General features: G+C 41.4%; 2 protein-coding genes across 4 annotated transcripts in view; both read left to right on the top strand.

The window, feature by feature from the left end:
• The first annotated feature begins 378 nt into the window (after positions 1-378).
• LOC137613518 (echinoderm microtubule-associated protein-like 1) lies at positions 379-8,535 on the top strand. Of its 3 annotated transcripts, none has more exons than XM_068342814.1 (7): positions 379-636; positions 4,289-4,483; positions 4,904-5,033; positions 6,562-6,660; positions 7,338-7,369; positions 7,534-7,560; positions 7,835-8,535. In XM_068342814.1, exons 1-7 carry the CDS (start codon positions 510-512, stop codon positions 8,098-8,100), a joined length of 876 nt encoding a protein of 291 aa, XP_068198915.1. In that variant the 5' UTR covers positions 379-509; the 3' UTR covers positions 8,101-8,535. The 3 variants fall into 3 exon arrangements, with proteins under 3 accessions (XP_068198915.1, XP_068198914.1, XP_068198913.1); XM_068342813.1 differs by lacking the exon at positions 379-636 and adding an exon at positions 3,450-4,001 and having other exon boundaries at positions 6,565-6,660; XM_068342812.1 differs by lacking the exon at positions 379-636 and adding an exon at positions 3,461-4,001.
• Positions 8,536-10,868: 2,333 nt separating this feature from the next.
• evlb (Enah/Vasp-like b) overlaps positions 10,869-14,896 on the top strand; it is a 37,417-nt gene continuing 33,389 nt past the window's right edge. Inside the window, exon 1 of the mRNA XM_068342611.1 lies at positions 10,869-11,263. Coding sequence (XP_068198712.1) covers positions 11,259-11,263 — 5 coding nt within the window. The 5' untranslated portion in view covers positions 10,869-11,258. The remainder of the gene's footprint in view (positions 11,264-14,896) is intronic.

Genomic DNA, 14,896 nt, shown 5'->3' on the forward strand with positions numbered 1-14,896 from the left:
TGATGTAAGCTCTTTTTGGGAGCCTAATTGTGTGCTTCTATGCAACTTGCGTGCAACAGCAAATTGTGCCGTCCCACCCTGCTGCTTTTTTTTTTTTAATGCATTTACCAGGAACGTGTGTTTTCTGTGCACACAGGTCAGAAATTGTTGCTGCATGTTTAGAGAAAGGAGTTGTGCAACTAATCTTCCAGGAACATTTTTCAGCATCTTTAATATGAAGATTCGTTCCCTGTGTGAGGCTTTCCTGAATTATTCTCTCACAGACACACGACGGACTCTTACTCCCTCATTGTCCCGTCCTTCCCTGAGCTTCAGACAGCTTAACTAGCCTGTAATCTGTCCTCTGACTGACATCACCCTCTCCCCGCGCCCTCCATACGCTCCTCATGGGACTTCCAGGGGGAGATGATGATGGTGGTGGTGGTGGTGGGGGGTGGCCACTGTTGGTTTACAAGAGATGAATTAGCCCAGGAGTGAAGCAGACTTAGCAGGATCAGCGGGACACACACATGGAGGAGTTGTTGGACCAGGGACTGGGAATGGAGGAGACGGACCAGGGCCCGCTGAGGAGGCCCTCACTGAAGGAGACCTACCACAGCGACCTGCTGCTGGCCCCTGACACTGACTTCATCACAGGTAGAGAGCAAAACAGGTCTAGATGCTGATTTCTCAACCAGCCATAAAGTCGCTGTGGGTATTTAGTTTTATTTGCTCTCCATGAATTCTACCTCCTCAACAACATAAACGAACGCAAATATGTTGGAAAAGTTCAATTCTGTGAGTTCCAAGTCTCAAAATAGGTTTCATTAAATCCCAAACTAACTGATAAATATTTAGAGACAAGTGTCAAAAGTGACACAACCGGATATTTAATATGCTCTTTATAAATGAAACGTTTCTTATGAGTGAGATGCAGGAATTGATCGCAAAGTGTATGTGAGCATCTGGTTTGCACAGGTTTGCGGGATTAAACAGATGAGGAATGAGTTGTAGAATAATAAATGATTTAAATGATACTAATCTCAGTTCATTTTAGACCGAAATGATGGTCCGTGGGTCATTTTTACCTCATATGTCTTTGGAGACTATAAAACCACAACATGTGTGTCTGCTACAAATTTCATAACATTAATTTTTATCAATATTTTACCTGAGTTCTCATAGAAATGTCACCCCCATCAAAAAATTTGAAAAATTATCCTGTTGACTACAACTCTCCATACTAGAAAGTTCTTTTTTGAAAAATAATTTGAATTTAAGCAAAGAGAAACATTTTATTAGGAGCCTCAATTCCTTCACCTGTTTGGGTAGAAATATCCTTATAACATCCTCATCTGAGTAAACTACTTTTTATTCTCCATTGGTTTTCAACTCCTGTTTTATAACCTCATGAACACACTCAGTAAAAACATCACATTATTCACGCCTTATCTTCAATGATGTTGCCACAATAAAATCTCACATAACCTGAATGTGAACAAGCGACACTGGAGGACGGGTCCTGTTTATGATATTGCACACGGACCGGTTGTTAGTGTAATGGAATGTGCCTCTGCAGAGATTTAGGGAAGTGCCCTCTGCCCTCAGGGAAATTACTATCATAGGAATAATACGTAAAGGACTGATTGTGCACACATGCCCTTTCCTCTATATGCCAAGGTACAGGGTGCTAATGTATGCAGGCAGATGCTGCTCCTTCATTCAAAAACACCATCTGCAAGCAGAGATTAAAACACTCCTCTCATTCTCTATGCCTTAATGTATTTTAATTCTGATTATGCATAATAGGCATATGAATGTTTAAACTGTTAGTGGATCCTGCCTGCGCTCACACGTGTGAATAACTGCGTATGAGTCAGACTTACTGTGTATGTTTGTTTGTGTTCGCACTTGCATGAGAGGCATCCAGGGAGCTAGCCTGTGTCTTTTGTGGATGTGAGTTTAGTGCAGAGATTGAGCTGTGGGCTGCTAATTCCTTTTTACAGCGCTGGGATTATGTACAGTTCTAATCCTAGTCCCATATGGGGTGGGTGGTGGTGGCACGTGGATGATGTCACAGCTAGGACAAGAGGAGAAACAGAAAATCACAAGCCTACACGGAGACACAACAGATTACTGCTGACAGCGTGCTTGAGTCACGATGCTGAGAAGCTCTCAGTTCCTCCAGGGAAACCATGATCTCCATCGTTTTATGAAGAACAGCAAGAATCAGTGTCAACAAAGGAAAACGCTTTTAAAAATTCAGTTTTACAGGTTCTTACACACTAAACCTACATTAACTCCTTACTGCACTGACTCCTCCTTTATGTTTCAGATCTGATTATTATTTTCTGACTTGATTTTGAATTCATTATTAACTTTTGATTAATAGTTTTCAGAATGTGTTGAAGTCACTGTGATCGGTACTTGAGATTCACTTCTACACTCTAAGTGAGCATGAATGCTTGATTATTTTTTTTCAATTATCCATTATATTTATACAAACATAACTCCAGTAATTCATTTTCAGATGTTGAAACTGTTTATCTAATACTTAAATTCAAGTGTGTGATATTTGCACATTCATTTCAACCAGAGCTTGTCCAACGCCTAAACAAACCAAGTGGCTGCTGGAGGCTCCTGTGAATATTCAGTTCATTAAATAATGTTTGGTTGCACGTATTCTCTATTCAGGGAGATACTGTTCAAGTTATTTGTCTATATTTATTGTTGTTAGTGTTAGACCCTGCAAAGTGCCTTCATATTGCTTTATAATATAATTGCATGAACACCACAGAAGGGTAAAAATCATCCCATCTGACACTGAATGATTCATTATTGCTCATTAACGTTTTTCACTTTTTGAAACACCTTAACCGTCATTTATTATTAATCTCAGTGTGTTATTTCAAACTTTATACGTTTGTTAAAATAAACTCTTTCAGAGGATGATTGCATCTTATTTTTTTGACTTGTCAATCGATTGCTTTTGGTAATCTACCTTCTGCTTGCCTAATATATTCTTAGTGGATATGGATGTGGTCTTTTCAAATCCTGCAGACCAAAATATATCTAAATACAAGAAGGTCAGTAGCCACACAAAAGACATTTGCACTGAGCAACGGCGATATAGTTCCTAGAGTTGGGACACTGGTGGCACCGGTGGCTGATGATTTTCCTGCATTTATGAAATGATAAATTGGGTGTTAATGAACTTTAACCAGAACGTCCCGATGAAGGACTGATTCCTGTCTCCACCTTTTATTGTTCATTCAGTAACAGCAGAGAAGCAGGGGGTGGATTTTATTTGAGCTCTTCCTCCTTGTCTCTATAACTTGCACGTGGTTGACCTGTTACCTCTGACTCAATGGATGTTTGTTACAGACCTCTGTTCAGGTTTATTTATGCTGTTTCCTCTCTGTGTCTCCATCTCGCATCATGACATGGGGCTTATGTGAGGGGGCGGGGTCAAAGAGGCTCAGTCTGAGGGATTATCACTGTACTCTGTACGCCCACACACACACACACACACACACACACACAGACAATTTCGGCTGAATTGGACGACTGCTGGGTTTTTAAGTATTATCAACCCCACCCCCACCTTTATACGAACACACTCCCTGAGCATCAGGGCTTTAAGTGTTGTCACACACATCACTGCATCCCAGAGCATGTCAGGCAACCACCGAGGAAACGTGACAGGATCAAAACATCTGCCCTGGATGCTGTAAACCAGGGTAGACAAAAACACCAGACTGGCTGCTCTGCGAGGGAGTTTGTGTTTACATGACCAAACAGCCGTACAAAAAAAAGATGAGATCTTAAAGGACACCAGCCAGCGGATTTAAATCAAATGGAAGGACAATCGACAGATCTGACTGGAGCCGGAGGACAGGGAAGCGAGAGGGTGTGTTCCCGAGAGGAGAGGAAGAAATGGAAGACATCTGGGATGGTGGAGGAAGGCCCCTCCGGCCAGCAGAAGCAGCCCGACAGCTCATCAGCGTCCACTTCCTGCTATGGTATCCCTCAACTCAACTGTTATTGAACATGGCCAGGAAAATAGTGAAGTAGAAATTGAGAGACAGATGAATTCTAGCATGCTGCTGATGACAATGGGGTTGATCTGCTGTGTCCAGCTGTGCTGTGACCTCATTGGCTTAATTGTTGCTGTAAGACACAATCAGGGGATGTTAAAAAGAACAAATTCCTTTCTCTAAAGCAATTTTTTCTTCTGTGCTTAAAGATGAATGACACTTTATTTCGTAACAGGTGGTTGTAGTTTTATTATTCTCGATCATTCCTTCAGATGACCGCAGCTCCGCAGCCAGCGGCCTGGACGTGGCTGACCGCCTGACCTATCTGGAACAGAGGATGCAGATGCAGGAGGATGAAATCCAGCTGTTGAAATCAACTCTGACTGACGTCCTCAAGAGGCTCAACATCTCTGAGGAGCATCAAGCAGCTGCTGCCACAGCTGGCAGGAAGCTATTGGGCACAAAAGGTGAGCAGCATCACCCTCATACCTGTTTGTAGTTTAGGGTGAGGCAGAATGGAATAAAGCTTTCTTCATGTAGACCTGCGCTGTATAGCTGAGAAAACATTCATTCATTTAATAAACTGTGGATGTCGCTCATTTCTAAGAGATTAGTTAAGCCAGTGTTGTTCATTGTGGTGTGAAGTGAAACAGCAGGAGATTGATTGAGAACAATTTTCTTTTAAGAAGCATTAATAATTACATTTGGGCCAGAATACCTGTGTGATTGTTAGTGCATAAGTCAGATAAAAAGGCATTTAATGTAGTTTTATGCTCACCACATATCTTTTTCATAATTCTGGAAGCATGATTGTTTAGATTTGATTTTTAGGGAGGCATCTACGTCCATAACGTCATACTTGTACATCCTCCTGTGTGTTTGTGCAGCCAGGCCAGTGTCTCTTGGTCTGCCCTCCAGACCGCCGACGGTGACCTCCAGCACGGCCTCCCTGAAGAAGAGCTCCACGGTGCCCTCTAGCGCCACAGCAAGGAACTACAGCCCAACGCCATCCAGCAGGTAAAGACTGCCACCCAGTCTGCAGGCAGCAAATATGTTTTTGTTTTGTTTTTTTTTGTAAAAAAAAAAAAAAAAGTATTCGTCAATACTGGAGCAAAAACAGACATTATTTTTTTCATAGAAAAATAAAAATCACATTGAAACTAGACTCATTTCTAACATCACTCATCTACTGCTCATGTTATTAATGGAAAACTGTTCTAATGAAGCATCTCACGATGAAGCATTACCCTCAGACCTCACCTCATTATCTAATGGGCAAAAGCATTCATGGCTGCTTGGTGATTATTTGACACTCACCTTTATTTCAAAGCAATAAAGCAGTAAACCACTTTCATAGATGTCTTCCCCTCAATTAGCTTTCAAATGATACTACCATTAGAGAGCATTTGTCAAATGGAATGATTGGTTTTCTCTGCTGTACCTTAATGTGCTATTTCTCTATCTGGGGCATGCTGATATCATTGTGCAACGAGTAATATATCTATGTTCACTTACGGCTGTTCATTCAGCATTAACATGAAGTGGGAACCATCACCGTCACCACAACATCATAAAAAATGCTGGTTCATTTCCTTCAGCTTTCAAAGCACTGTTCCTCTTCACTAATGAATCTCATCTCACTCCCTATACCATCTTTCTCTCTCTCTCGTCAGGAATTTTTTCGTTTTTCTCTTTCGAATATTTTTCTTCCAGTTACTTCACAGTTCTTAGTCGTTCCTGGAAGTGGCATCATTTGTATTAATTCCTTTAAATTACATAGATTTACAGTAAAATTTGTTAAAACAACCCAGCTGTCATTACATTGACTTTTCAGCAGGATGGTTCAAAGGCACAGAGCTTCGTTTTAAATTCATGTCTGCAGCTAGTTTGAAGAAATGTGTCAGAGTGAACAGTGAAGGAATGTGTCGGAATTAAATATATTCACATTTCCCTCCTCGACACCAGTGAGAATATAAAATCATCTCGGATTGCACAATAAAATGGAAGCCATGTCTGCATGGTGCTGAATGGAAAACTATTTATCTCAATTAGAATGTACTTGAGGGAGACCCTCGGCACTGGAGTGAAGTGGTTTGTGAGGGTGAAGGTGCTTTATGTTCATAAGAATGTAATCCATTTGGCTCTATAATAATTTCCTAAATCCCAATTAAACTACTCTTTAATTAATAATTCAATTTTTTAAGTAATTAATATAATGTAATACCAGGCAAGGGGTTTTCACAGTCACATGATAAATTTCAACGTGAGGTATTAAAAATGGTTAAAAAGAAACAAGATTTACTGTGCAAAATATTTTTGATCTTCCGGTAAATATTTGACATAATAAGTAGGAAAAGTCCACACTAATGTATACATTTTCATTAGTCAGTTTGGGTTGGATGAGATGATTATTTTTTTATGTGTATGTATTTGTAGTTTATGGGTCAAAATTACAGACGATGGGAGACATTTTCCTAAAATCAAAAAGACTCAATATAAAAACATGACCTAAAACATTTTTGTGTCCCCCCACCCCCACCTCCAGTAGTGTGAAGAGCCCACCAGGAAGTGTGAAGGACAGTCCATGTAAGACTAAATTTCGACCCTCGTCTGCAGCCTCCACCTATAAGAAACATCAGGAAGGGTAAGAAGTTGTTGCTCGAAATACACTCACAATGTGTCTTTTAAAAGGTCAGATGTGTTTTTTAGTGCATGCATTGGGTCTGTAAGATATTTTATACTGTGCAGACTGAAAGACCAACCAGCTGACTTGTTGTGACTTGTAATACCGCTTTCTACCTCTAGAGGCAGTGTTCATGACTTTAACTGACGTGTATTTGAATGGCAATCAGCCACTGCCAAATTAAACTACTGTAACTAACTAACTAACTAACTAACTAACTAACTAACTAACTAACTGTCTGACTAACTTTAACTTCAGCGAGTAGACACAGATGTAGCTACACAAGTAAAGATATGCTGTCCTGTGGGTTTGGATCAATGTTCAGAAACTCAATCTTTGTCACACCTTTAAATGAATTCCTTTGACTGCTGCTGAGTCAAACATCCTTATTTTCCACCTAGGCTGCTCTCCTTGTAAAGGAATGCATACATAACTTCCCACTCATTTTGGGATGACTCAGTTATTCCTGGCGATCAAGTCAGAATCAATTCTCTCAAATTACATCCTTTATATCCAACGTTGACTTCCTGTTTCATGTAAAAACACCTCAAGCGACAGAGGATCATTCTGTTTCTCTTTTCATGTTGTACCAACTCCTTTCTTTTTCTCAAAATCACTTTTATAATTTATTTTCACAGTAATAAACCCAAGGAAGCTGCAGTCAGTGTAGGTAAGTAGGTGTTTTCCTTACTTCCATACTTTTTACCATGTTTTATCAGCCCGATTGAGAAACAGATGTTCATTAAATCACTAATAATAAAAAGATAGCAGTATGAACTACAGTACATTTGCAAAGAATATTATTTTTCTGTTTGCATGGGGATTTTCCTGTAGGAACCAGGCGTGTGACACACTGCAAAGGTAGGATTCATCCCTCGCAATATTACTGTAATACATACAAACATCTGTAATGCATTTAAAGTTGACAACATTGTTTTTGAGCTGTTATTTTATGAACATCCATTATTTTTTTGCTTCTCACCATGACTTGTGTGCATCCCCCATCCCGTGTGTCCAATTTTCTTTCTTCATCCAACCTCTGTAAATATCCGTACCAAACCTTCCCCGCTGACCTTCCTCCCCTCTGTGCCATCTGTTTGCTCACCCTCCTCGCCTCACTTTGCCCTTCACTTAGTGACTATGCAGATTTATCTGAGCCCCCTCGCAAGAAGGACTGGGTTTTCTGAGACAGCCAAATCTGCAACAGCGGTGCCGGCTAAGAGCAAGCCCACGACCGCTCCTCAGGCAAAAGGGGGCAACAAGACACAAGCAAGGAAGGCAGCCCCATCCTTCACATTGAACCTGCAGAAAACTGCCACCAGACAGAACACGATGCAAGAAACATCCACCTACAAGAGCCCCATCAAATCACCTAGCCAGTATTTTCAGATTTGCTACTGAGGAAAATTTGACAGATGAGTTCCTGCTAAACAAATCCAAACCAGTTGCTAAAAGCTTTAACAAATGACTGAAACAGGCTCTGCAAATAATCCCGCCCTCCCCCCCCCCACTGGTGAAAAAAGCAAGAAGTGAATGTCAAAATGAGATTCCATTTTCCATTCAGAATTCATTTTTGAAAGATGCATGTTTAGCCTCAGTGTTGTCAGGAGTTAACTTCACAGTGTTTAAACGCTCCTTCTGTCACTCCCTGCGTGAAATGTTGGGTTTGTGAGTAAGGATGTGTGTCTCCTGGTGTCTCTGAATGCTGGCTGGGATGGAAGAGGGAATCTGTGTTTGATGTCAGTGAATCTGTCTCCTGCCGGCGTGCTGTGATGTTTGTATTTCAGTAGTAAATGTTTCTCTTTGTGGACAACTAATAAACAGGATGCACCAGAATCACTTAAAAAGACTCATTTGTTTGTGACAAATAATAAAAACTAAGATCATTAATGCGGTGACTTTTCTCCCTGTTGTTTCCCATTAAGTTTTATGTGTCTGTATGCATGTTCAGGGTGAAAATCATGGTTCAGATACCTGGTACAACTATTTCCACATGTGCTCTTAGAGAAAGTCCACAAGATGAACCTTTCACATTTTAATTCCTTTGGCTAAAGTTCTGTAAAACAGCTCAATAAAACAGAAAGTGACGTTTTCCGAACCGTTTTGCATGTTCAGTCAAACTGAAAACAGCATAAAAAGGAAATGTATATTCAAAGCTTCCCTGGATTGACTCAGAAACACTATGAGAACATTTTTTCAATAAACACAGTTTGTTGTTGTATCATCAAATGAAAGTTATATCTTCCAGGATAAGGAGGAAAATGACAATTTTTCAGTCCAGGCCTGTCCTCCATTTAAATGTATGGTGCACAATGAAGCCCCAAATATCACAATGGAGATCTCAGGTTGTTGAGTGTCTGTAGTCGTACAGCAGAATGGAACCAAATGTTGTCTCACGAAATTTTCAACCATTAGGGTCTTCTCAAATGTTAACTATCTGCTGTTAGAAGGAAGTGTAATGTAACACAATGGTAGCCATGACTCTGTTCCAACTTTATTTAAACACGTTGCATTACTGTATTAAATTTATATTGACTGCTTTTTTTTTTAAAAAGTTTCTTTGAACTTTAATTATATTGACTTTGCAGATTTACACTTATTCTAATTGCATTTATGTTATCAAAAAGAGCCTTTCTAATATTGTCTAAGATTGCTTTCTGTTTCACTGACATTTTAAATAATGTCCCAAGGCTAGTTTTTTCCCCCAAATAAGTGCAAAATCGTCCCAGTGGAACACTTTTTTAGCCTGTATGGAAATGTAGTAACAGCAACATCCATCATTTGTGCATTAATACCTTCGAGTCCGGCTGGGATCAGTCGTCATTGGAGGAAGGTATAATCGATTGAGCGTTGAGATTGCACAAATTAATTCTGATCAGCCAAATTAAATGACTTGTCCTTTGCCGTATGGGCTCAGTGCGTTTATACTGACGTCAGAGGGGATCGAGGGACTGTGACGTGTCCTCTTGTGCGCGTTGAGCACGAGGGCGACCTCTGCTGGTGAGAAGGCAGCACTGCTAGACATCAGTTTGAAAGACTGACCCTGTGTGATCACAACTTGGTCCTGGGGAATGTTAAACTACCGCTGTCGTTGCGGTCCATGTTTCACAGCATAAACACATAGAGCAAATTTATGTGCTGAACAAACACCTTTTATTTAGATGCTGTCCCTATTGTCATAAAATATTGTATGAAAATACTTTGATACAAATACCCAAATAAATTACCAACTTTTTATTCCTCACTTCATTTCTTGCAAATACTAAAAAAGAGTGAATTTACAAACCCTGAATTCTGAAATCAGTCACACAGACTGTCGTGGAGACTAAATTTAGAGTCCCTGTGTGACACAATCAAGTCAGGACCTCTGTGGAGATTTGAGTGCTTGTTTATCCTCCTATGTGAGGAAACAGCAGCTGGCTGCTGCAGACACAGACAGATGTCAGCCGGTCCATCCTGGCTGCTGACAGGTGTGTGTGTGTGTGTGTGTGTGTGTGTGTGTGTGTGTGTGTGTGTGTGTGTGTGTGTGTGTGTGTGTGTGTGTGTGTGTGTGTGAGTGTGTGTGTGTGTGTGTGTGTGTGTGTGTGTGTGTGTGTGTGTGTAAGATAATGTTTGCCCATCCCTTTACATACCAAACGAAATCTATTTCTACATTAAAGACTGTATAAATCTGTAAAGACGGATATAAAATGCTAAAGTCGAAGTTGAGAAGGAAGCCAGAGAACAAACAGGAAGAAATACATCATCTTGCAAATATGCAAAAACTAAAAGTGTGTAAAAACAAAGAAAAGTGAAGAAATATACTAGTCTTTAAACATGTGTTTACAACTTTATTGCTTTGATTCAATTTGAATATACAGTATATGCTTGTGTAAGACAACTTATTCTATTATTATGAGTTATTGACATTAAATTAATAATTAAAAAATATCATAATTAATAATAGATTATTTACGCGCACTGCACAGCAGCTACATCACCTGACCGAGGGCGCTACTGTGCAGCAAAACCATCAAAACTCGAGTACTTCAGCACCCCCCCCCCCCCATCTATCTCTCTCTCTCCCTCCCTACCTCTGTCTCCCCCCACATCCAGCCTCCCAGTGGTTGAAGGGAATAAAGATGGCACCTCAGAAGCCGCTGTCAGCCACTCCGCCCGGCTTCTCGTCCTGCGGACAGCGGCGCGCCCCCATCTGAAATGGCCTCGACCGAACCACCAGCCATCTGAACAGAACTGTTATTTTATTTTATTTTTTGAATTTTAAAAAAAAAACAGACCTGGAAACTGTGGTCATCCGTGTAGCATTCCCCACACCGTGTCGCCTTCTCCACGCTCAGCATCCGATCAGCCAGCTGCAGGCTCCACCGGCGGCACCGCTGCTTCCACTGGAACACACACATCTGCTGCTGGATCTGGATCTGGATCTGGATCTGGATCTGGATCTGGAACAGGATCTGGATTTGAATCTGAACCTTTTCAAGAACTCAGCTCAACATTAAAGGACAAAGCGCTGAGCAGACAGAAAACATTCATCTCATTCAAACGGCGGAGAGAGGAGGATGAGGTAAGCAGAAAGACGCGTCTCTCTTTTGCTGGATATTAAAGCGCACATCGCCGCTCTGCCCCTTATTATGGGATGTTAAGGGACATAGGGTGAAAACAAGCATCCCGTACTGAGCGTTTCATCGTTTGCAGATAAACACCCTGTCAAGAACCCGCAGGTCACCTGTTGGCCGCCAGAACCAGCAGCTCCTCAGCTGTTCAGACACGTTCGGATGCTGACATCTGACTCCAGCTCGGCGCTGAGGTGTGTCACGTGGAGCTCGTCTGCGTAGAAAAATGCGGGTTGTCATGGAAACGAAACTGCGCGTGCAATATTGTTCTAAGCGTTCTGGTATTTAATTCCGATCGCGTAGGGAGATGAATGAGAGTTCAAAGCGAACACGTGGGTTTCATTCCGCCCAGGACACACGTGCACGGGCAGAGACGTAGCCGACATGCGCGTGCACGCACACACCTTGACGTCCACACACGTTGGTCTCAGGGGACCACCGACGTGAGCGCTGGTTTGACTGGTTGTAACCTATGAGGAGAGGTTTTACTAGCTGGAGCCAGCTGAACAGCCAATCAGGTGCAGGCTGACGGCTACAGGGAGGTGGGCGTGGCACCAGCTTCTGGCAAAGGCTCCCAATGACAGGAGCTGAGTGATTGTTGTTGGCACTCACTTGTGAGTGAGTGATAGTGTGTGTGAAGGTCACACTGGGATGGGATGGTGGCCACCAGCAGGCAGGTCAGAAACATGAAACATAATTTAGAATCATCACCACAATTCATAAATACTCTACATTTATATTTTTCAGAGATGAGAGCCTTTTGTCACCTATATTTAATTATTTGTCTTCAAATGTCGTCAGGGGATTTCTGATAACATTTCGTAAAGAGTGGATAGGTGGATTGTGAATCACTTTTTCATTTTCCTCTTCTTAACATTTAGCTAATATCATGAAAACTAAAAGGACACGGGTTATTGGATCTGATTAATTGCCAGAGGTGTTGGTGGGTTTAAGTGCTTCTTGAAATCTCTGGTTGTTTTAGGTTTGGTTTAATAGTCGGCTGTGGGTTTGTGGTGAGGGAATGTGTGTTTTGCAGACGTCCTCTGTAGGTGGCAACAAAGACGGGCTCACCACATCCGCCCAGTGTATGTGTGTGTGTGTGTGTCAGTGTGTGCCACCTTGCTTTGTCTACATACTTGTGTGACTTACAATGTGCATAACAGACTGATCTCAGTGCTGTGAGGTGCAGTTCAAACATGTTGTGGTATCAAAATGAAGAGCAGAAGTGCATCTAAAGTCCAGAGATCATTCATAGAGTGGCATACTTAAACTCCAGTCCCCTCCACGTATTTCCGACAGAGACAAATCAGAAATGTGATTTTCTGTGTTTTCATGCATCATCTTGAAAGCGGTTAAACAAAAAACCCCAAAAAAAACCCCCCAAAGGTTGTGTTTTATACATCTGGATATCTAATCCTATTTGTGTTTTTCCTTGTTCAATTACAGAACCAGTCAGAAGCTTGAAGCCAACTCGGCTACAGGATCTGTTTCTCATTTGTTACGATTAGACTTACTGTATTCGTTTCAATTGCGTCCAGCTGTGGAGAGACTGAAGGTGCTGTTAGGGGAGTCCCACAACAGTAAAGCTGAGGTTTGCGATTGTAACCTTAGATTTGAGTTGAAGGAGGATTCATGGTTTTGTTGGGGCCTGGGTGTTTATTTTTCTTATGGGGGCTGATTATTTTCCACTTTGCTCCTCCACCATCTTTCTCTGTCTTGCACTTATTAACTAATATGCTGTGATTTGTAAAGACAGGAGGCACTTTTCTGTGTTAAACCCCTGGATATCAGGATACAAGAACATCAGATAATGCCACCGAAATGAGACAGCACAGACCCGATGACTCTAATGACTTCCATACCGACCCATATATTTATATAAATATTAGTTGAATTGGAGGACTCTTCATGTTATTGGGAATTCCTTGACATCTTCTTTAGCACCACCAATTTGTTTTCATATGTTGGTTGAAATTTAAATATCTGTAAAACTAAAACGGCTAACTTTTAGTTTATAACAAGCATTACTTCTGCTCTCAGGATGAACTGTAATAACATCAGCGATCACTGACTTTTCATCCACGCCTTCATTACGTTGGTTTATTCACCACATAAAAGCAGAACTAAAGAGATTCCTTTATAGCCCAGCTGTACTTGTTCAGTGCCAACACAAACAAAATATTGCCTCATTAAACCAAATCATTCACTGTAAGCTGAGTTAATTATTTCTGTATTTATTTCTGACAGCTCACAGGTATTAAAGAAATGGATAAAATAAAACTGTGCCCTGGAAATCTCTGGGACGGTGTAGCTATATTTCAAGCAAGACATGATAAAAAGCAGGACAAAAAAACTCTCCAGATATTGGAATGTTTTTAATGGCCAATTTCTGGGTTAAATAAGGTAAAACAAAGAGGGGTTTTTTTTGTTCAGAACTGAAAAAGCCTCTTAGATGTGAGTGTATTCTCTTCAAGCTTCTACCATAGACACGTTTCTTGTTGTTTGGACTCTTTGCTGTCCTCCTGTGGTCACATCAAGGCCGGCAAAAAGCGTAAATGACACTGCTGATGATCAACCTGACCCTGTTATGAAGGATTGATGTGTGGTTCCGCCCGTAGCCTCAGCCTACCGATGCCCCCCCCCCCCACACACACACACACACACACCACCACCACCACACATGCTCCACTTGCTTCTATGTCATTGTGCTGTGAAAGTGGAGTGTGGGGGCTTTCGATCCAGCATCACCACCGTCACCTAATGTGCATTGACAGGAGCAGTTGGTGGGATGCTTGTGACCCATATGAATACCAACATAACGCTGTGCTAAGTTAATGCAGGATGAGGGCAAACAGCTGATGCTCATTTAAACCAACAGATACAAGTGCATTTAAGTCAAGTCCATTTATGGTTTCTTATTGCAGTACTGCTGTGTTTTTAGAGAAAAATTAGCTTCAAAGAGACATTGAGAACTTTTCCATAAAACTCCTACACTGTAAACCAATCTTGTGTGCAGCTGGCTGCTGACCTGAAATCAGTCAAGACGTCTTGTTTTATGATGATGCCTTTTAGTCTCACTTAAAGACATGTTAGTGGTGTAGGTCGGGTTTCTCGTTGTTCTCAGTACACAGCTGCCACATTCAAAGCTGCACAGGTATGTGCTTTTCGTTACGCCCCAGCGTTAAGATCGAAGTATTTTTTTACATCCCGCTTCAAAGCGGTGATGTATTGGAATTGTCAGTGTTTGTGTGTTTGTCTGTTAGTCCGTCCGTCCAACAAATATCTTCCCAACCATTACAGATAGAAAGATGAAACAAAACGCACATTACTCGGGCAGCGAAGGGGATGAGAATGAGATGATGACCTTGACCTTGAGAAAACTAGGTCATGGTCAAATTTTAACTTTTGTACATTCCGGATACAAAGGAACCGGATAAGATCGAAAGAGGGAGGGAGAAGCGTGAGTAAGACCATAAATCAAAGCTACTGCTTTGATCTATGGCAGTAGGTCACAGCACTAGCTTTTATCTTTGAACGATGCAAGTAGGTCAGGGTAAAATTTGGAACTCAGGGGGGTCATGGGA

The sequence above is a fragment of the Antennarius striatus genome, chromosome 19 (genome assembly GCF_040054535.1).
Source record: "Antennarius striatus isolate MH-2024 chromosome 19, ASM4005453v1, whole genome shotgun sequence".
Taxonomy (NCBI): Eukaryota; Metazoa; Chordata; class Actinopteri; order Lophiiformes; family Antennariidae; genus Antennarius; species Antennarius striatus.